We start from the raw sequence: 21,972 nt of genomic DNA on the forward strand, positions 1-21,972 counted from the left end.
GGATTGTGTCAGACATTACGTTGAATGTTTTAGACTGTCCGAGTTCGCGATGTTGACGCAGAGGGCGTAGCGTTGCGTGTGCTAAGAGAGGCCCTCCCCCTCTTCACTCGCACGTCGGTGGCAGCACTGCTCTGGAAATTTCTTGATTTTCCTCAAAGACACTCCCGGCGTTTTGAACAATGGGGATGCGCGCCTTGCACAAGAAACAGAAGTAGACTGCACAGCTAATACTGTATGTATGTGCACGTTTGCATTGGCGAGAAGAACAGAGAGACGTGAGCAAGGCTATATAAGAACGGTGTTGACAGCTGTCGACTAGCCCAAGCCGGCGTTTAAGCTTCAGCAAAGTGCGCTTGTTCGACTCCCGGGTCAACACCACTCGCCCCAGCCACGGACCAACGAGGCAGCACGCGCCATTCTGCGGGACGGCATCAACGTGAACCTCTGGTCGTCGGACTGCCGCAGTGCATGGTGAACAAACTGTGTTTTGTTTGTTTGTCTCTCTCTCTTGTTTTAGTGCACTTTAGGTGCAATATTTCCTTTTTATTGTATTCTCTCCCGAGTGTAACTTTGCACGAGCTGCATTGTTTTGTTTACCACTTTGTATGTGCTTGTACTAGTGATTGTGAAATCCTCTGTATCGTCTCATTGCTGCATAAAGTTTGTTTTGTTTGTGAACCTTTGGCTCCGACCCATTCTCTGGCTTGCGACCGGCGAAATCTGGACACTAGACGACCAAAAACCTCTTGTCACTTGGTAGCTGGTTTCCGCTGAGCATGCTACGCTGAGTCGAGGGCATCTCCTTCGAGTCCGAGACCGCTACCCCACACGCTCTAAGAGTGGCTGGGAACGCACGCTTAAATGTGCGGGAAGTTGGGTGACAGCAACAAAGCGTACAAAAACGCACCCCGAGCAAGTTCCGCGGCAGGTACCCCTCGCGGCCGTCGCGGAGGCGCGCCCACCACCAACCGCAGGGCTGCTCCGCATCACCCTCGGCTCCTCCGCGCCGGAGGATCTGCACCATGTCGCCCTGCTGAAAACTGAGCTCGTCCGGCTGCCTCGCCTCGTAGTCAAACACCGCGTAAGCGACGCCGCCATTCACCACGCCAAGCTTCTCTTGGACCCCTGCATGACAGAAATGAATGGTTGGGTAAGGTTCCCCCCTGGACAACAGTCCTGAATCTTTTTAGCCCCAAAAATGCCAGGAAGTTTTGTAATCGTATGCGAGGTTTAACATCCAGAACGAACACAATGACTACGGGGGACACCACGGTGGAGAGTTCTGGATAATTTCAACCACCTAGGGTTCCCTAACAAGCACAACAAGGCAGAACAGCGCAAGCTACACAGGGACAAGACAGTAGACGAGACACACACAGTGCTGACTTAAAACAAGGTTTATTTTTTCCCATGCTTCGGTAGACACACAGCAGCATCAAGAAAATAAGAAGAGCAATGAGTCTGATAAACAGTATTCGCCACCACGAATCACTCAAAACTCAGATCATCCAGCTACCAATATGAACCGCAGGTGCGATGACAAAACCATGCAAGAAATCATTGAAGCCGTAAAAATTGCGCATCCTAAAGAGAGTTGTGTCAGTACCCCCTCCATAGCCCTTATAGATAAGGAATTGCAGTTCTTATCGATAGCTGGATGATCGGAGTTCTCCTGTGTGATTTCTGTTGGCGATGACTGTTTATCAGACTCGGTTGCTTTTATTTTATTGATGCTGCTGTGTATTTACCGAAGTGTCTGGAAAAATAAACCTTCGGTTGTACGTCAGCGCTGTGTGTGTCTCGTCTACTTTCTTGTCCCTGTGTAGCTTGCGCTGTTCTGCCTTGTGATGAACCAACTGGCCCGTGATGCGTTATTCAAGTTCATCTCTAACAAGCACTGACATTGCACAGCACATGAACGCTTTTACATTTTGCCTTCACTAAAAAGGTAGCTTTCCACCCGCATCAAAATGTGCCCACCGCAGTCGGAATTTTATCCGGCGACCTTGGGATCATGGTTCAAACTGGGTTGAGCGCTAAAGACGAACACAGAGACAGGAAACAACACACACGGAGCGCTACTAACAACCGATTTATTCATAGATGCAAGAAACAGGTTTATACTCGTTCATCACACATCCGCACATTTGGACGGCTCCAGGCTACTTTAACAGTTTTACATGGCTCACACTTATCCAAGCTCACCTTATGTCTCCAAAAAAAGCGCGGGTAACAAGATAAGGTAGAACAAGAAAATGACAAAAGGAAAGGATATGGATGGGATATGAATGAAAAAAACTTTGAGAATAGACAGAAGCAAAAGAAGCGGCCAGGACGTTACATGACGTTGTCCAAAAACATGTGCTGAGCCGTTACATGACATTGTCCAAAGTCATGTAATGTCCTGGCCCGTTTCTTTCGTCATCTGTCAATTCTCAAACTTTTCCGTTCATATCCCTTCCATATCTTTTCCTTTTGTCATTTTCTTGTTCAGAGTTGCCTACCTTATCTTGTTACCTGCGCTTTTTTCAGAGACATAAGGTGATCTTACATAAGCGTGAGCCATGCAAAGCTGCTAAAGTAGCATGGAACTGCCTGAATGTGCACATGTGTGGTGAACGACTATAAATGTGTTTCTTGCATCCATGAATAGATCAGTTGTTAGTAGCGCTCCGTGTGCGTCGTTTCCTTTCTCTGTGTTCGTCTTCTGCGCTGAACCAAGTTTCACCCATGTCCTACCAACTAGCCCAGCCCAAAGTTTTGTTGGGGGATCATCGGCCAAACGGCAAAGCCATTGATTGGTCCATTGAGCTGGATCTAAGAGGAAGAGGAGGAATAAGAAGAGTGGTGGAGTGCCTACGCACCGTACAGGTACTCGGAGCAGCTGTCGAAGCCCTCCTCGTCCTCCTCGCACTTGTCGGCGGCCGTCTCGTGGTCGCTCAGGGTGGCCGCAAACACACACGCCCCGTGCTCCACCAGGAAGCGCACCATGGCCAGGTTGTTGCACGACGCCGCACAGTGCAGGGGCGTCCTGTTCAACAAACAATCGATATATACATAACAAGGCCCTCCCAACAGCAAAAAAATGGCACAGGCCGACAACACTTCAGAAGCTCGGAAACATTTAGCAATGTCTGAAAAACAGCACAAATGCCTGCTCTGGTCTGCACAGTTTGGAAGTGGGTGCGCAGTGCACAGGCCTAGCAGGTGCCATGGAGTCCCCGCTTAAAAGCAACTGCTGCTTAACAACGCAATCACAATACCTAAGAACCGTACCATAAAACCCGCAATATAGGTCAAACTTTCTTTGAAAAAACCATGGCAAAAAGTTGACCCCCGTCTTATATACTGGTCATTGGTGGAAAAACTATGGAAGTCGCGCAAAAATGGGCGGCTGAAGTCAACAGCCTCCGTTGTCATCAGGAGCAGCACGGTATGGCGACATTGTAGCACTGTCAATTTGCGTTTCCATTGTCACAAAGTTCTCTCCCTGCTGAGATGGTGCGCAAGTCTTTTAGAAAATGCAGCGTAAGCAATGTGCTACACGGCACAGAGGATGATGCTCGATGCATACCTGCCAACCAAGCAAGATCAGGAGACTTTATTCAGAACATAGAAGGGGAGGGGGGGGGGGGGGGGGGGAGCGTAAACTTTTCATGTAGTGCCAGAAGAGTCCTTTCGCAGGGATTTTGAGGTGGCAGATTTTGCGAGCTTCAAAAATTGGTTGGTTTATGGTTTATGGGGTTTAACGTCCCAAAGTGACTAAGGCTATGAGAGACGCCGTAGTGGAGGGCTCCGGAAATTTCGACCACCTGGGGTTCTTTAACGTGCACTGACATCGCACAGCACACGGGCCTCTAGAATTTCTCCTCCAAAGAAATTCAGCCGCCGAGGCCGGGATCGAACCCGTGTCGAACCCGTCGAACCCGTGTCGGGATCGAACCCATAACCACTGAGCCACCGTGGCTCAGTGGTTATGGCTCAGTGGTAAATTCATCAGAGTAGTTTTGTTCAGAGCATGGCTCAGACTGCCCGTGGCCCTTCACCAGCAGCAATTGTTCGAGTGTTGGATTGCACATCGATGAGCGGAATTCAGTTCTTGTTTTCCTCACTGTGCTAAAAATCTTCTCGCACTGTGCATTGCTATGCGGTATTACAAGAAAATCAAGTACTACCTTTGCAACTCAGCCAAACACGAGTTTTCCATCAGTGCTTTGAATTTTACCAAGTTTTGCCCACTGCACGTCCCACCTTTCTTCCTTCAGAATGTGCGCCGGAAGATTGTACGCCTGCAGCACAGCAAACTCAGCTTCCAAGGCATCCAGAGCATCTTCAGCAGATTCACTGCATTCTAGAGGCAGCAGCTGAGGGAAGCTTTGAACAAAAAAACGAAGACTTGAGAAAGATGCTTCAGAAATAAGATTTAGGTTGGCAACTTCAGCGTGCTTCGCAGCTTGGTTCTCGAAAGGAAATTTGTGTTTGATGTAGTCGCACGCGGTGCTGAAGTAACTGCGCACAGAAGCAAAAAAATTCTGCCTTATCATTTAAATTAAGTTTCTCAACCAACGCTGTGGTGCGACTGCCAATGACCAGGTCACTGTCTCCTTTCTGGCAGCTAACATCTTGATGCAGAACATCAAGCGGAGAAGCAGCAGCCTTTATATTAGCTGGAAGCACAAACCTGGCCAAAAGCTCCGTGAGGAGCTGCAGTAAAACAGACCGCAGAATATGTACTTGTGGTGCCTGCGACTGCAGCTGGCAATCGGCTTTCTCAAAAAGCGGGACCACATTTTTCAAGAAATATCCAAAAGCCAAGTTGATGTCAGATGTAAAAAAATGGAGCAGTCTTTCTTCGCGAGGTGAAGCAGCTTCTCTTGCAGTTTCAGACATATAACTTTGTCTTTTTTTGTGGGTAGAACATCTTCCTTCTCGGTTATTGCTTTACGCTTGTGACTGGTGCCATCGGGATTTTCACCTCCTGATGATGTGGGCCTTCGAGGAATATGATAAGAATCTAAGAAGGATGGGCATCGCTTTTTTGCTTTTACCTCATTCAAGAAAAAACTCACCAGAGGTTTCCACTGGTCAAGCATTCTAGTGAGGCACTTGCCTAAAGACAGCCAACGAGTTGGCACATGTTTTGAAATTTTTCCCACCTCCACATTGTGCATGTCTTGAATTTCTGAAAGTTTGTCTTTGCGTTTAGCACTCTTCTCCAAGTAATAGAATACATCAACGAGGACCTCGTCGAACTTCACGGCTCCTTTTTCAGCAGCCAGATCAATCAGACGACACGGGCAGCCAACAACAACTAAGTTTTCTTGTGCTTCCTTTAACACTGCAGCGACGCCGTTTTTCTTCCCCAACATAACGTTCGCATTGTCGGCGCAAAACGCAATGCAGTTGGATACAGGCACGTCAACTTTTTTAAATGCATCCAACGCGAGGTTACCTATTTTTCGTCCGGTTGCCTCCCCATGAAGTTCTTGAAGGCTCATTAGCCTACTTTTGATCTTCGAGAGTTCTTCGACGTAGTAGGTCACTACAATCGGGTAGATCTGTGCAGCACTGTCATTGCTACCGTCCACAGCAACAGCAAATGCACGGTGTTTCAGGGCATTTAACACCGTGCTTTGCACCTCCGAGGCCATTTCGCCCACGATTGCAGTCGCCTTGGTGTGTCCGCATCCATACCGCTTTCCTTCTTCAGACCGCGGAAACATTTTTCGTACAAGAGGGCCAACATGATCGCTGACACTTAGCGGCAGGTTATGTTCGATTAGGAACCCTGTAAAAAGATACTCCGCACGTATCACACTTTTGTCGCAGTCCCTCTGCAGAAAGTTGGCTATGTTCCCTTGCTGTTCAGTGGCGCGAGTTGCATCACATGCTTCGCTGTGGAAACAGTGATGTTTCAGGTCACCTTTGCCGCCGTGACACACACTGACGTCGCATCCACACGTCGTGCAAAATGCGAAATGTTCGCCTTTCCTTGATGTCACAAAACAAGGAAAGTCGGAAGTATACGATCTCAAAAACTTCTGCAGGTATTTCTTTTTGGGCTTTGAGAGCGCCATGATGGCGCGCACAACACAAGGATGTCGATCGTCACACAGTGAACCGCAGACAAGCTAAGCCTACACACAGCAAGCGACAGTAACGATGCACGAAAAAGCAGGCCTGAGATAACATGTGCCAAACGGCACCACTGGCTTTTTTGATCTGGTTTCGGCTCGCTGCCAGCCAATGATGCTGATGGCATTGCTGCTGCTGTTGACTCTGATGGCGGCGCTACGACACGGCTGCAGATTCTGTGCCGAATTTTTTTGCAAAAATGATTTCTGCGCGGGCTGAGGCAACTTTTCAGGAGATTTAGGCTAGTGATCGTACAATCGGAAGGTACAGTGAAAAATCGGGAGTCTCCCGACTGAATCGGGTGAGTTGGCAGGTATGTCTATGGGATATGGGACGTGGGCAGTGAGAAGCAATTGTCATCCGAATCCGACTCGAGTTCAGACGACTCTGATGGTTCGGAGTAACGCTTGTGCACTTCGTGCCCTCCTCTGTACTGTACACCCGGCCAATTCTTTAACACCATCGTGCGACCATTGCCTCACGCGTTTGTCACCACCTTATCCAGGAGCAGCGAAAGAAGCGAGAGTAAGTGCATGTGTACACATGTGCGTATCTCGCTTGTTTCGCCGCTCAGCACCGTTAACAAGGCGCTGACAAGCTCGCGGATCGATGGTTGCGCGATAGTGTTAAAGAATTGCATGGATGTACATACGAGCAGCATCTAAATGAAAATAAATACTGTCACCATTGTGCAGCCGGTTGAGTCACATTTGTTTCAAGGTAAGGGCGTGACACAGTACTTTTGCCATTAAAAAAGATTTTTTTTCATTTTTAAAATTGGTTAGCTGGGGGGTCGACCTAAATTCCGGTCCGACCTGTATTCCGGTTTTTACGGTAGTTGGAGGCCCCACATAGAGGCCCCACACCCCGTATATACGTCAGTACCGCAGGTAGGTCGGCTCCCCCAATTTTACGATGGCCCCATTTTTGCAGGAAGTTGACACAGCTTCATTGAGGGCAATAAAGCTTCAATGCACTGTCTCTTTTTTTCATGTAATGGCCTTGCGTGTCCGAAAAAAACATGATTTTGAAAAAATGTCTACTGAGCCATTCAACCCTACCCGTGTGCCAGAAGTACAGTCGACGACCGAAAATTCGGACGCCTGATTTTTCGGACATGCTTGATTATTCGGACTTTTTCGCGGCCCCGCGACATGGCCCATAGAGCCAGTGTGTAAGAGCGGTTGAAATTTTGGATGCATCGCAACTGAATTATAATATGTTTTCACTGTAACTGCTATGTAATCGGTCTTCTTGGCCTTAGTCAAGCTGCGTGAGCAGCTTTTAGCCAAGGAGACCCTCCAGGCACTTTCTGGAAAATAAACATTGAATTGAATTGAATTGGCCACTCGATTTTTCGGACCTCATTCGCACTCGCCCTCGCCAGTACCCAAGCCGCCATATAATGTGTACAGTGGAAACCCATTAACTCAGACTGCCGGGGAGATCGAAAACTTGATTTAAAGGGAGCCTCTTAACTTGCGACGCCAAAATTCTGCGCGACTTGGCACATTGCGCTCGTGTGTTTTCGAATTCGCACTGCTCTTGATTGTCTTCCGCTGCACGAACTTGAACCGTAGTCTGAGTTCACGGAACTCATCTGTGCCAAGTCTTTCGTCCCGAATACGGAACGCGAATACGATTGCGCAGCGCTTGATCGCGATCGAAGCGCAATTTGGGCGCGCCGCAGGAGCAGATCGCGGCGGCCACGGCGCGCGCCGTGGCCTCCGGATCTGCTCCGGCGCCGCGTCGTTCGCAAAGGCCATGCGCGTGCACAGGAGCTGCCAAGTGCCGTCCATGGATGGCGCCTGAGGCCGTAATCATCATCATCATCATCAACTTTTTCTTCGCCCCGATTTTCTGTTATTACATCGGCATCGGTATCGCCAGCTCCGGCCTTTTGTGGCGTGTAAGCGTGTTCGCCGTAATAGTTGTGATTGTGGCTTTCGCGTGCTGCCACCGAGCTTTGCAGTTTTAGCGCGATGGTCAAGCACCTTAAGCTACACGGCTGGGAGTTAGCTCTCGAACACGGTAAGCGTGCGGCGGGCAGGAAATTCGACGTGGCCAAAAAGTGCGTCCGATGATGGTGCAACCAAAAGAGAAACACAAGCTGCAAAAAGTGCGCTTTCCGAGGCAAGCTGTGCGAGTTTCCCGAACTGAAAGAACAGCTGCTCCTCTATGTGATGGAATTTTGGAACAACGGCTACGCGTTGACAGCGGACATGCTGCGCGGCTTCTTTTGGCATGAGCGTGCACCAGAGCGCAGCACCAGCTCAGGAGTCTAAATACTTCACGAGTGACGATTGAACGTAGAATAAATGTCGCTCATTCCCTGGTTGGTGTGTTTTTACTTAAAAAAAAAAATTTTTCGCATATCGCGTGTATGGGCAGCACCCCGAAAATTGGCCCTCGAATCTGGAAAAAAAAAAGTGCGGCCCTTATGCGCGTTTATACGGTATTTCGCGCGGCGAAATATAGTCATGAGGAGCTTTAGAATGTGTGCAATACAATTGGCCGCTTTCTCCGGCATAGTGGAAATAAGTTCGCGATTTTTTTTGGTAAAATTTGATTTTCCGGACTGCCCGATTTTTCGGTCATTTTCGCGGTCCCTAGAGAGTCCGAAAAATCGGTCGTCGACTGTGTACGAAATATTTGCCTCAAAATTATTACAAGAAATTTACTATTCGCTTCCTTTGAGCTCAAAAACCACAAATAAGAGGCCTGCAGTGGCGGCAGCTGGCAAAGAAGGACAGGGTTAATTGGAGAGAGGCATGGGAGAGGCCCTGGCCCTGCAGTGGGCCTAGTCAGGCTGATGGTGATGATGGTGTGGCAGAAGGTGCAAAAGGAGTGGTTAAGAGCATCTGCCAAGCAATGTACACGCAGAGAGAGCTCACCAGCCATCGCTGTCCTGAGCGTTGACGTCACAGCCAAACTCCACGAGGAACTTGACAATGTCCAGGTGCCCCGCACAGATGGCATTGTGCAGGGCCGTGATGCCCTCATCGTTGGCCGCACTCGGGTTGGGAACCTGCGGAACGTTTTTTTTTATGCGGGATGAGTTCCAGGTGTGGCCTGCCTACACCATGCATTACGCAGGTGATGACTGCAGTTGACGAATGGCACTGTTTACCTCATGGGTCATTTCACTGAAGCCTGGTTAAAGGAACACAGCCACAATATTTTTCAGTGTGCTAGCACTTTACACAGGTCATTCCCCCCCATTTAGCCGTTGTGCGTCTGTTTGTCTGAAGCCTGCTCTGTGTGTGCCAAGGTGTGTGTATGCATGTGCATTTGCATGTGTGTGTTTGCGTGTGTGCGTGCATGTGTGTACATGCATGTCTGTGTCTGTGTTTTTGTGTGTGCGCATATGCATATGTGTGTGTGCGCATATGCATGTTTGTGTGTTTGTGTGTGCGCGTGTTTATGCCTGTGTGTGTGCATTGTTTGTGTGTGCATGCATGTCTACTTCGGACTTGGTTAGTGATACACACAGCAACAATGGTTCAGACACGAAGAGTTTCAGCTGTGCGACCGGCCTTCGTCAGAACAAAGCATGAAAGGGCTAGCAATGCAATGTACACGGGTGGCAATATCTGTATCAATTAGGAAAGAGGGTGGAGTCTTGGAAGCAAACTCAAACCATCATGGTACAACCAAGATCTGTGACTGCATATTACTCGCAAGGTTTGAGACTCTCACTGAGGCTCGCATACTAGTTGACCCTCACGTTTGGACAGCATGAATATGAAACCCCTAACCCCAAAAAACAGCCGACATATAGTTAGGTCATAAAATTATGCAGTGCCGATCTTGCACACTGTCACATCTTTATTCTCAACGAAACAAAGAGAGACAGAACCCAGCTAGCCACATGCAAAATGTGCCATTGAATGCCAACTCTGTACACTGCTAGTTTAAACAAGAGCCATGCAACAAGCCAACTTTCTTTACTATGAAGTTGTTCAGCCCAAAAGCTGACAAATCTGCTTCTCAAGTGCAGTGGAACCTTCTGAGTGGTGTGGTCATTCTGGTTGAGTCCTGCAGTAGCTTCTGCAGAGCTACATATATGCAGTGCACACTTGGCAGTCACGTTGCAATGGTGAGAGTGTCTCCACATGACATGTCACAGATGCTATCCAGTGCCAACTGGTAGTACGAGTGCCCGTGACAATTTGACTTTGTGGGATATACAAATATCCTTCATCACCCCCGCGCCGAGTCACGCGACGAGAGCGCGCGCCGCCGGGCGTGGGGACAGGGGGGCACCCGGCCACTCTCCTCACTCCCAGCTCGGACGTGACGTCACGCCTACGCACTGGCTGTGTAGGGAAGGGGTCAACAACTTTCCTTGAAGGCAACCGATTGCCCAAGGGGGTGGCAATGTGGTAGGGGTTTAAGGAGAGCGCACGGTGGGAACGGGTCGCTCTCTTGCCGCGGTGCTACTGCCGCTCTGACCCGCCGACGCCCTTCCTGCCCGCGCCTCCCGGACTACCCAACGCCAGTCGACGACGACTTGGTAAGCTGCTGAACCTTATATTATTGGATAGAACATTCTTCCGCAGTGTGCTTTGCCTGGCGCTAGGTAAATAAACGGTTTCCTAGCGTACTCTGTTCGTTGCCTACTTCGTCCGAACCCCCTGTGGCTGTGACTTTGCGCCACGGGTTGGGGACACGAGTCGCTTACGAGAATGCCCGTGCATAGCTGGCATGGAAGCTCGCCTTCCCGGCCGGCTGGACGTGGAGTGACCCCATAACTTGTAGCACAGCTTGGCCCGCCTTCACTACACTAGGCTGCACGGCCCCAGTTTAGTCAACCTCACTGAATCTAGTCGAGGCTCCACAAACAACCGGCGTGAATTTCATTGTGGCTGTTGTTGCACCTTCGTTCTTAGGACAACTGGCGCTGCAAAAAAAGGAAATACGCAGCTAGTGTTACTATGCGTGAGCTGCGCTGCATGAGGTCCAGTCGCGCAGGTCAGATCCGAGGCTCTCGTTGCAGCTGACCTCTTTTTTTTTTTTTTTCTCCCTAGTGCAGCTTAAAAGAGGCAGTTTCGAGATATCACTAGACCAGGATTGTGTAGAGTTAAAAGGGCCACTGCGGGGTTTTTCCAAGTCTATTATTCCAATGAAATTTCGATTGTATAGTAAGTCTTCCCCTCCATCCTGATCATTTCCACCAAGCTCGGCAGCTGTGTGTGGCATTTCATCAATGTGCAAATTGACTTCCTAGGCTCCCATTGGTGTGTTTTGAGTTCAGGTGACTTTGACAGGTAACACTGAGTTTGCAGTATCAAAAACGTCAGCTACAAGTTGACGCCCACTCCCTGCTTGCTCAACAAAATTGGAGGCCTGTATTAAATTGTCTTTGGCATTTCTGGCGTCTCAGAAAGGCCGGGATGGAAGCCAAGACATGCAGTGTTTCTAGGCATCTCTTGAAGGCTGATGGGGCTCCTCGAGAATGAAAAAAGTGGTAGGGTTTTAACGCAGTTAAACCGAGTAGATGTGTGAAAGCTAGTCACCTTGAGGGTGCCAAGGTGACCTTTAGGGTGCCAAGGTCACCCTCCCATTGGCTACAGCTGGTGCAATGGTCCTCCAAACTTACTCGAGCTCCCTCCCATTGGCTGCAGCCTACGTGATGCTACTCCAAACTAACACCAGCTTACCTGAGCTACTCCAAGGCTTCACACAAAATTCACGGTTGGGACTGTGTTAAGGGGGGACGCTGGTCTTCGAGACCAAAAAATGACCAAGAAAACGATTTTGAAAAAGTGATGCTCATGGAATCTACAGCTATTATTTTCCAACTGTACCCGTTTTTTTCGTTCAAGAAATCAGCATTTTGACCACAATATTAAATTCAGATCATCGTGTTGCCTGAATTTATGCAGGAGGAGACAATTTAATGGCATGAAAATTTTGGACCTCTGGCTGTCTTAGTATCTCAACATCTGGGACAGATAGAGATGTCATATTGTTTGCTAAGGGAAGCTGAAGGCATAGTGTGTGCAATGATTGAGGCAGTTTTGTTCGATCGCACTTCAAAAATTTACAATTTCTCAGTTTATGGATGCATTACATTCACACCTTGAATGTCGATATTCCAAGTGCTGTAAAATTACTACTGAGGGCAAAAATGGAAAAATGGTTTTGATTATATTGCACTCTCTACTCATCATACTATGTATGCAGCCAGGGATTAAAAGATGGCTTTTTATTGGGCAGTTTTTTTGCACAGAGGTACTAATGAATGACTAAATAAAATTAATTGCCTTGGGAACCGACTCATTCATGAGAAAGGTGATTTCATTGTTGAAATCAGTGTGAAAGAACTGAGCAAGGTGGTGCAGTTTCATTAGGATTGGACTTGAGATAAGGAAAATAGGTCTAAGACCTCTGTCCCCCACTAAGTAATGCTTTCGCACTGAAAGACTGAGGACCCCTGCCCTGCCCAGCAGGCAGTAAATACCTGGGCAGCCGTGGTCCGCACCAGGTCCAGCTCCCCCTCCAGGGCCGCATCCAGCAGCAGGGCCAGGGGGTCGAAGCTCACCCGCTGGGGTCCCCTGCGACGGCCAGTCCCCCCAGAGGAGCTGCCCCCCGACCGCAGGTTGCCCCGCGCTGCACAGGGAGAGACAACAACAGTTCATTGGTCCAGTAACGCCCAGGCAGTGAATTAGTGACCCCCCACCCCAATGCTGACAAATGTGAAAAAATTTCACCGATGATTAAGGTACTCTCTAATGCGAAGTCTGAGTGCCGCTTGGTTTAGAGATCTATTGAGGCAGAAAACCTCAACAACGCTTAAGCTGCTCTTAAAGGGATACTGAACTAAACTTTTGGAGCTATGCAAACAAGGGCTTGGCTGCTAAAATTGATAAATGCGACAAGCATTTTAGCGAGAAAAGGCAGATAGCACATTTTTTTCCACGATTTACTGCCGATTTACTGCCGTCATAAGCTGCGACTAGACATCATAACACCCGCGCGCCCACTGTTCCCGCAGAAGCACGATTGTGATCGCTACTCGTGGGTTTTGCCAGGTTTGCTTCGGCAGTGTCGGACGTTGGGCACTTTATCGCTTGAGTCTACCGAAACTGCAGCGCTACATTGCGCTTCGAGTGACCAGTTGCCTGTCGGACGAGGGTGCCATCACGTCACGCTCTTCACCTCGCACCAGCCAGGAGGGCTTGGGGCGCACGCTCATAAAACATCAAAAATAAAACCATGAGCTAAAAAATATACCAAGTGATGACTAGATTTCCGTGTAATAACAATCCAACAATCTATTTTCCCTGTTTATGTTCAATTTTAAGATTCTGCTTCTGTATTCGATTCAGAGCACAAAGCGAAGCACTGCCAATTTGTTGCGCAAGACCTTCAAACTACTGCACTGAGCAAGCACTCCTCAGTGGTGCACAGAGCCACAGGGCAACCCTCAACTGGTTGTCGTATCCTCTCCCACTCACTGCGAGGATGTGTTGCAATGTGCTTCTGTCACTGCTTCAAGGAGGAACGCTGAAGCCACAAAGGACGCATGTTAGTTTCAAGCGGCACACAAGGCAGGCGTGCGGTCCGCAGATTCAGAGTCAGCGCGTGCCCGTAGCCATGGTGAACAGTGTGGACTCTACAAACAGCCCCCAAAGACGCCCATGTAGATGCTGGTTGATGGTTCTACAGTCACCAACTGGCCAAACAACAGACCTTAATACTAATCTGTTTCTTCAATTCAAGTGAGTCAATACAGTGTGTGAGTCAAGAGTGTGAGTCAATACAAGAGTGTGAGTCAATACAAATACCTTGGTCTTATTTTCACACCCAGTATGTCATGGTCCAAACATATAGATTTCATAACCTCAAAGGCACTTAAAAAGTTAGGATACCTCCGTGGCACAATAAAAGCTGCTCCTAGAGATACGAAACTACTGATGTTTAAATCGCTAATCCGTCCACTACTTGAATACGCCTCCCCTGTATGGAACCCGCACAAACAACGCGAAATTAACCAAATCAAGGCAGTGCAGAAGAAAGCCGTTCGCTTCATATGTCACAGGTTTGGTAGAGACTTTTCGCCTTCCACAGCACTTTCATCACTGGGCCTGCAACCACTCTCATCTCGACGAAGGACTGAGTCTTTAAAATTTTTGTATTGCATTATTAACTCTTTCTGCCGGACCTCTGCAAATGATTACCTAACCCCTGCTATACCATCTAAAACTAGAAGTCACCACAGCCTAAACATCACGCCTTATTTTGCCCGCACGGACACTTTTAAATACAGTTTTTTTCCGCGTGCAATCGAATATTGGAATTGTTTACCCGGTTCTACTCGCTCTCTTCCTTTAGAGCTGTTTTTAGCGGCTATTGAATAGTTTTTTTGTTTTTCTTGTTTTCACTCGTACTGTTTTGGATGTTTGCCATTGTTGTGCTCCATGTTTTCCTAAACTGTTGTTCACACCCACCCCTGCAATAGCCCAATAGGGCTGCAGTATGTATAAATAAATAAATAAATAAATAAACATGCATCAAGTCCCAACCTTACCATCCACACTGCAAAAAGTAAACATGAATGCAGCAAGCATTATCTGTACAATAAAAGAGACTACAAAAAAAACACACACACACACACACACACAACCTAAGAATGAAGCACTTGAACAGTCACAGCAACTCTACATGTGCACCAAATCCACAAGCCCGTCTCAAAACTTGCATGAAGCGGGAAATGCTGTTTTTTCGAAAACAAGAACTGATTTGACTACCTATTTTAAGCGAACAACTAACAGAAGCACAGGCATTTGCATCGCACATCTATAGGAAAAGATTTTTGAACATCTCTGCACACTGTGTCTCAGCAAAGAGGACATACTGGACAAGACGAGAGATGACATCCCAGTGGACATGTAAAACTCCCATGGACGAACTGCGGTTGTTCGGGATATCCGCAGGATGTTCGAAGGAGTTCCAGTTCCCATTGGGATCCTGGCTGTCCGACCTTTCGTAAAGCATCAAACACTACAGTCAACCATGGAAACAGAACATTTCAGGCTTCATGTCTGTGGACCTGTGCTAACAAATGAGTGGCTGCCAGCAGTAGTTCCACCAGACCAGAACTGCCGGTCATGCCGGACACCACTGACCTGGACGCTGCTGTGGATCCGGCTGTGGCTGCGACTGCGGACCATCCGGCTCGGTGGTTGGAGACGATGCCTCTCCAGCGTTCTGCACGGTCATGCAAAGTCTGGTCAATAACCCTACTATCCTTGAGGCCAGTAAGATAACAAGACGTGAAATTAGGGATTTGGCTGCCTCAGTTCGAGAGCTGATCACATGTCGGGTATTCAAAAACACTGGAGGTCTTACACTGAACAAACCTTAAGACCGTAATAACGAGCTACTAGATCCTGTATTCTCCAAACGCTGCCTCATGTGCGCAGTGGGTAGTCCATATTGCCTGAGCCAGTAAAGCAAACACAAAGTGTAGCCCACGGACTTGAAGAATTACAGATCGATCAGCTTACTGTCCGTTGTCTACAAGGAATTTGCTAAGACAGCAGTGTAGGTAGCTGCAAATGCTGGCAGGCCATCAGCTGTACATTCTGTTGCAAGCGTTCACATCTTTCTCTAGCTTGCTGATGTTACGTTACTGTTAGGGTTGCAGTTTTATCGTCGGAATTTTTCTACAGCTGCTCGTGATCAGCACTGGCCAAAGCGTAGTGTCGACTCTAACCCACTGCCACCGATCACTGATTTCGTCCAAGTCCATGGGTTACTCTGTGTCGAAAGCCAGACACCGCACTCGGCATGAAAGCATTTGCTATGACCGTCGATCCGTGCTCCGGCAGCTCGCTATCATTTCTTGGAATCACTGCTTGTGCATATCACCCAGCTCTTCGCCGCTTTCTACTCTCGATGCAACGTGTTTCGCGCCCGAGGCGGATGCCAGAACAGTTGCCAAGGTCACTTTTTCCGCCGGTTATGTTCTGGCACACCACTCTGTGGACTGGCATCACTCATGACGAACTCACGCCTTCAGCATTCTTTCTACAGCATTATGTTTTTTTTTTGCCAGATTAATGCATGCTGAGAAATTTCTAGCACGGTTTCCTCATAGCAGTACTTTTCAAAATGGCGTCGCCCATGGAAGCACCAACAATTTGAACGAAATGGTGCCGAGCAATAGGAGACGTAGATTTTGCCACATCAGGAGTGCATATAGCCCACAGCATAGCTGCATTTCATTGTTTGTTTTCGGTCTTTTTCTAGCGTTTGGATCATGGTCGGCCTTTGATTTTGGCGGGGAAGAAAGCCCAGGCATTGCTCTTTCAACCCAGATCAAGATTACAGCACTGCAAAGGGTACTTATGATGCAACAGATGCTGCAAAGTAGGCATTTTGTAATGCTTTTTCACGAGCAGTTTTGTCGAGACTGCATCATTACTCGGTGATTTTTCGAAAAATATGTGGTTCTGGGCCACCAAACTTAGAAATGAGATGGAAAATGATGCTATCCTTACAACTATGACAAAATTGGAAAGGCGATTTTTTCACTATGGTCCCAAAGACCCATGAAGCCATGGGAACATAGTCACTATGATGGCATTATTGTTTCCACAGTGATCCTCCACAGGTTTCTCAACATTTTCAAAAAAACAAATGTCAAACAACAGACGAGTGACAGTTTGCATCTATTCAGTCTAGTATACGCATGACATGTGAGCAGTAAGCATCACTCAAGGGTGCTTTACAGTGCCACCTTAAGCATTAGATTTTGCATGCGCCCTGTCCCTTCCCCATGCTTGAGAAGTCAATGTGCTACAGTGTGTGGCATTCTCTTGTACAGTACCACCGAAGCCCTCCCTCACTCAATACACCTGTCCCCTCACTCCTTCCTCCTGTGGACGACACCGACATCGCTGTCTTGAGGAACGACGGAGTAACAGCTCTTGCTGTAAAATGTCACGAGTAGGTGAATCAAGACACTCATTCACTTAAGAGTGTTCTCGACAATGTAAGCAATGACCCTATGACCACTGCCAATGACCCCAGCCACGTGTAGAACAAAACTAGTACCGTTTGCTGCTGTTCTTTCTGCTGGTCCTGGCTGTTCTCGGGCAGCCTGTTCCCTCCCTCCTGTTCTTCTTCCTCCTCACTCTCGCTGCTGTCGGGGGGACTGGGGGGTGCACCATCCACAGTGATCACACGGGGCTCAGAACGGCTGCACGGGTAAACCAAGACATGCACCAACACTGGCATTTTATGCACTGTTTGTCACATTCAAATTCTTCACTGATGCATGGTAAAATTTACGCTTCTCTACGTAATGCCTTAAAAATGCTCAGCTCTTAACCAAAAGGCTTCTTTTCCGCTGTGTCTACCTACTCAGAACCGAACACATTTGTGCAGATGCAACGACCCCTTGGGGCACTGTTGCTGTAGGCAGATTATTCCCCATGGCATGCATTTGATGGTACTGCAGCAAAGCTTTGACCTAAACAGGCCAACATGGCAACACCATTGAGTGAAAATAGAAGAGTCTATAAGCCAAGGTGTAAAGAACACAATTCGTATCGCTCGGTATCACCCGTCTGTTGTATAAAGCGCTTGTTTTTGTTTGCGTACTTCTGACCTTGGCCCACTGTCTGGCTTGCTCACAGTGTGCACTTCTGTAGGGTTCCACTTGAGCTTGTGGTTAAATTTTTGCTCAGGTTTGTTTGAAGGCGGCAATAATATCTGCTTCATTATATTGAAGGTGAAATTATACGCCGTCCTATGGACAGACACGGCACTGTCAGAACTAAAGTACCTTGCTACACTGCGGATTTTGTTAAACTAAGTTTGTTATATCAAAGTCTAACTGGTATAATCTACAAAAAGTAACACACTCCATGACAGTGGAATGAATAACATGCTCACAAACAATAAGACTCGTAAGCAAGATTTGGTAGTTGCTAAAGAAGTTACTACAATCGCCTCTTTTACAGCAATGAACCACCCCACAGCTCCTTCAGCTGTTTGCTACCAGCTTATTAGTGAGAAACTAGGTGAGAAGCTTAAGTGGAATAGCATCGCGATTATACAGCAACAGCCTGCATGTTTTCACGCTGTTCTTTCATCAGAGATGAGCATTAAGGATCAGTGGCATTTTGAACTACACTTTCATGCCGTCCGGGACTGAATGCTCTAAAGTGTATAATTACTGTGCTTATACAAATATAATGAAAGTTTTTCCCTCACTTTGTTGGTTTCAGAACGCTTATCGCATTATATTCAGAACCAAGGTATGAATTAGCGCAAACTTTTTTCTGGCCGGTTCTCACGACAAAAACAGAAACCTTCACTACCAGACTCGGAGGCTGCTAGGAGAAGCCTACTTTTCTATGACTGTGGGCTCGTGTGGCGCACAATGGCAAAGGGGAATTTTATTAATATGAACGTTAAAAGACAACGTGGCACGGCAACGATGGTGTGGCCGCTGCTGCGTGAAAGACTCTGTGCATTCAAGTATCGCCAACTTTTCTACAGCCAATTAGTCACACATATTTCTGAAGCGCTGCCTCTCAAATTATATTGCTGCATCCACTGCTTTGGTATTTCAGCAATATTGCGAGCTGTCTATTTTTTCAAGCCTGCAGTGCCTCGCCTGTAGTTGGCTTGAATTAACTGTCATTGTGTTATAATAGAGCCCCGCAACACTGAATACTGCTACAGCGAAATTTCCACCACAGCAAATTATTGGTTTATTGTGGTTTAACGTCCCGAAGCAACTCAGGCTATGAGGGATGCCGTAGTGAAGGGCTCCGGAAATTTCGACCACCTGGGGTTCTTCAAAGTGCACTGACATCGCACAGTACACGGGCCTCTAGAATTTTGCCCCCATTGAAATTCAGCCGCCGCAGACACGATTGCACTCGCGTCTCTCGGGTCAGCAGCCGAGCGCCGTAACCACTGAACCACCGCGGCGGGCCAAACAATGAATTATTTCAGATTTGCCGTCCGCAAACCATACAAGACAATTCAATTATTTACCGACAACAAACAAACAATTTTCAGAGCACGGTTCTGCTTCAGCGAATTTTTTCCAAGTAAGCAGCAGACTTCTTTCTTTTTGCGAGATATGGGCATATGCCCACACGCTTTCAGTGACCCCCCTGACACTTCCTGCAGAACCTGAATTTACATGCAGACAAGTACGTACAAAGATACAATGCAGTGCATGACTGCTTACAACGGCTTTGCCGACGGCTCAGATTATGCACTTCTGAACTGCGGCCATTGGTGCAAGACTGCTTTCGGCTTTGTCACTCCCTTCGCTGACGAAGGCACAACAGAAATCAGTAATTCATTTCAGTGAGAAGCATCTCAACAGAAACCGGTGAAAGCGTTCTATGACAGGCGGTGGCTAGTTAAACATGCTTTTCTGAGCTTGTTAGGCCTAGCGACTGAGCATGTTAGGCCTATTAGGCCTAGCGACACCGAGCAAGCAGCGCACAATGATCCACTGTTGCCCGCTGTGCCAGTGGGCAGCATATCATTTGGTCTCCTCGATTTGGCTGCACTCTCTGCACCAGTTCAGGCGGTGCTGCACTCGCGTCCTCGATTTCCCAGTGCAGTTAGCGCCACCTGCACTTGGGCACTCGATTTGACGTAGTGCTGCACGAGTTCTCCCGAGTTCTGCTGCACTTTTGCACTAGCCTCCCAGCGAGTTCTCTTCTCGTGCAAGTAGTGCAAGGTGCTTGGCGCGCTCCGTAGCACACGGCTCCGTGGCCATGCCGGCGTTGCGACCATGGTTGAGACGGCTGCATACCCCTGCTAGACTCGGCATCTGCACCGTGCCCTCACTAAACAGCTGAAATGACAGTGTGCGCACGTGCGTGTCTGTGTACGTGCGTAAGCGACTGGCTGGCATGGCGCAGTACGTATAGGTTCTCATCTTTCTGCCCAGCCTCGCATGTCGCTTTACACCATCTCTATTTTGTGTGTAAATATTACGATGGAGCATTTGCATAAGTGGCAGATGGTGAGATGTTTTTTAATACGTGGATGATCATAACGTTTGTACTGACTCCTCCGCTTGCAGTAGCGATCGACTGGCCGACTGGCATTGAGGTCGACGTCAGTGCACACCTTCGCCTGCCAGTTAGTCTCTGATAGTCGTTCCGCTGTCACTGGCCGCCAACAGTGAACGCGAGTTGTTGAGTTCAGATATAGTCCGAGTTATCAGGCAACTCTTTACTTTTCTGTAATTGCGGCAGTCACTGTCCAATAGAATGACAACATCCCGGATCATGTGTATGAACTGTCAAAGGTCGTTTCGAGCGCAAGTCTGAGTAACCTCTCGAATTCAAAGTTTGTTGCCTCTCCAAAGTACCCATTGAATCGGTGACGATCGACCGGCCACTTTGCACAATGCAACGGAAAGGACGGTGTCAAATTCTTCACCACTTTTGGGATTAACAAATTTTTGAGCCACTCCACGAGACGCGCCACTTCGAAGAAATGCGCAGTGTTCAATAAAGCTAGCACCATCCCGCGCATATGTCAAGCCACGCGACCAACACCAACACACGGCCGCAGCAGACGAACGCTTCTGCACTTTTGCACTCGATTTGGCCGCTGCACCGACAGCACTAGAGCCAGGCTACACTCGCACTGCAAGAACTGGCACTGCACTGGCACGGCAGTTTTGTCAACTAGTGCAGAAAGTGCAGCCAAATCGAGGAGACCTATTGCAAGAAGCCTGACGCTGGCTAGGGTGCACTCTAGTCTCGCTTTAGAGCCGCAGGTGAGCATCGCAGTGCTTTCTTTTTGTTTCTTTTCTGCTGAACACGGCCACCAGCCTAGTACACGAGCGGCTGCGTAAATGGAAGTGTGACGGCGGTTATAGGCGGGGTCTCAAAAGAATGACATTCTGCCAAAATGTTCATTCCGTACGTTGCAAAACGTCTTCGAAGAATTGCACCAACTGCATTTCTGGCACGTCAACTAAAGCATCGACTCTGAGATGCATGTGACCCCCAATGAATGTGTAGGGACGTGAGTGCATTTATACTCCGTTTCATACATAGCAGGCAATGCTGCGGAGGCTGTGAAAGTAGTGCAACCGCGAAGCCATATTGCTCCGTCTGTATCATTTGTTCTTCTTGAAGCCTTGGTGAGTGTGTGGACAAAAACAAAGAGCGGAATAAAATGAAGTGGTAACACTGAAAGTCAAGGTCAACAATGTGAGGTACTCAGTGTTCGGCCACTCTGCTCGAATGCACAGAATTTGCACAGAGTGTGGACTACTTTTCAGGTGAGGACAGTGTAGGAGAAGATTCGCCCTACGAGCCGCGTATCATACCGTCAAAAGTCATTTTTACTCATCAAAGCCTCGATGAGTCGCAGGACGAAAATGTGGCAAGAGGTAAAACGAAGTGTAGGAGGCTGCCACTCACGGTACTTGAGACTTGCCAGAACAAAATATGTCTTCTGCAGTCACTATGGTCGTAAGGAGAACTGCTTTTTGGGCACGGACTTAGCCGGTGTGAAGAGGCATGCTAGCTCTGGCTGTTGCCTGTTATGCATGAACCGGAGTATAGTTTTATAACACATGCAGAAAAATATATGCATTTTGATAGCAAATGTAGCATGTGTTTATTACACGAATGCGTGCACTATCTCTGGAGTACCCTGAAAATTGCATCATGATGTTTATTTCAAAATGGCGAAACACCAAAGCTGACTGAAAATAAGGGTTGTTCCTGAATTACCTGCTCCAATTTGTAAATGTTCTGGCCTAATTTTAAGACAACGAAGTTCTGCTTCAGCGCATTTTTCCTCAGGTCTCATGAATTTCGTTCC

The 21,972-nt window shown here is 48.0% G+C and overlaps 1 protein-coding gene across 1 annotated transcript in view; it reads right to left on the minus strand.

Annotated features, from left to right (window-relative positions):
- Positions 1-21,972, minus strand: part of ASPP (Ankyrin-repeat, SH3-domain, and Proline-rich-region containing Protein) — a 59,442-nt gene that overhangs the window by 2,691 nt on the left and 34,779 nt on the right. Inside the window, exons 7-12 of the mRNA XM_089562653.1 lie at positions 17,203-17,347; positions 15,270-15,351; positions 12,602-12,750; positions 9,030-9,163; positions 2,865-3,031; positions 908-1,125 (exon numbers count right to left, since the gene is read on the minus strand). Of these exons, the coding sequence (XP_089418779.1) occupies positions 908-1,125; positions 2,865-3,031; positions 9,030-9,163; positions 12,602-12,750; positions 15,270-15,351; positions 17,203-17,347 (895 nt within the window). The remainder of the gene's footprint in view (positions 1-907; positions 1,126-2,864; positions 3,032-9,029; positions 9,164-12,601; positions 12,751-15,269; positions 15,352-17,202; positions 17,348-21,972) is intronic.

The sequence above is a fragment of the Amblyomma mixtum genome, chromosome 10 (assembly GCF_055824585.1).
Source record: "Amblyomma mixtum isolate Tamu chromosome 10, ASM5582458v1, whole genome shotgun sequence".
Classification (NCBI taxonomy): Eukaryota; Metazoa; Arthropoda; class Arachnida; order Ixodida; family Ixodidae; genus Amblyomma; species Amblyomma mixtum.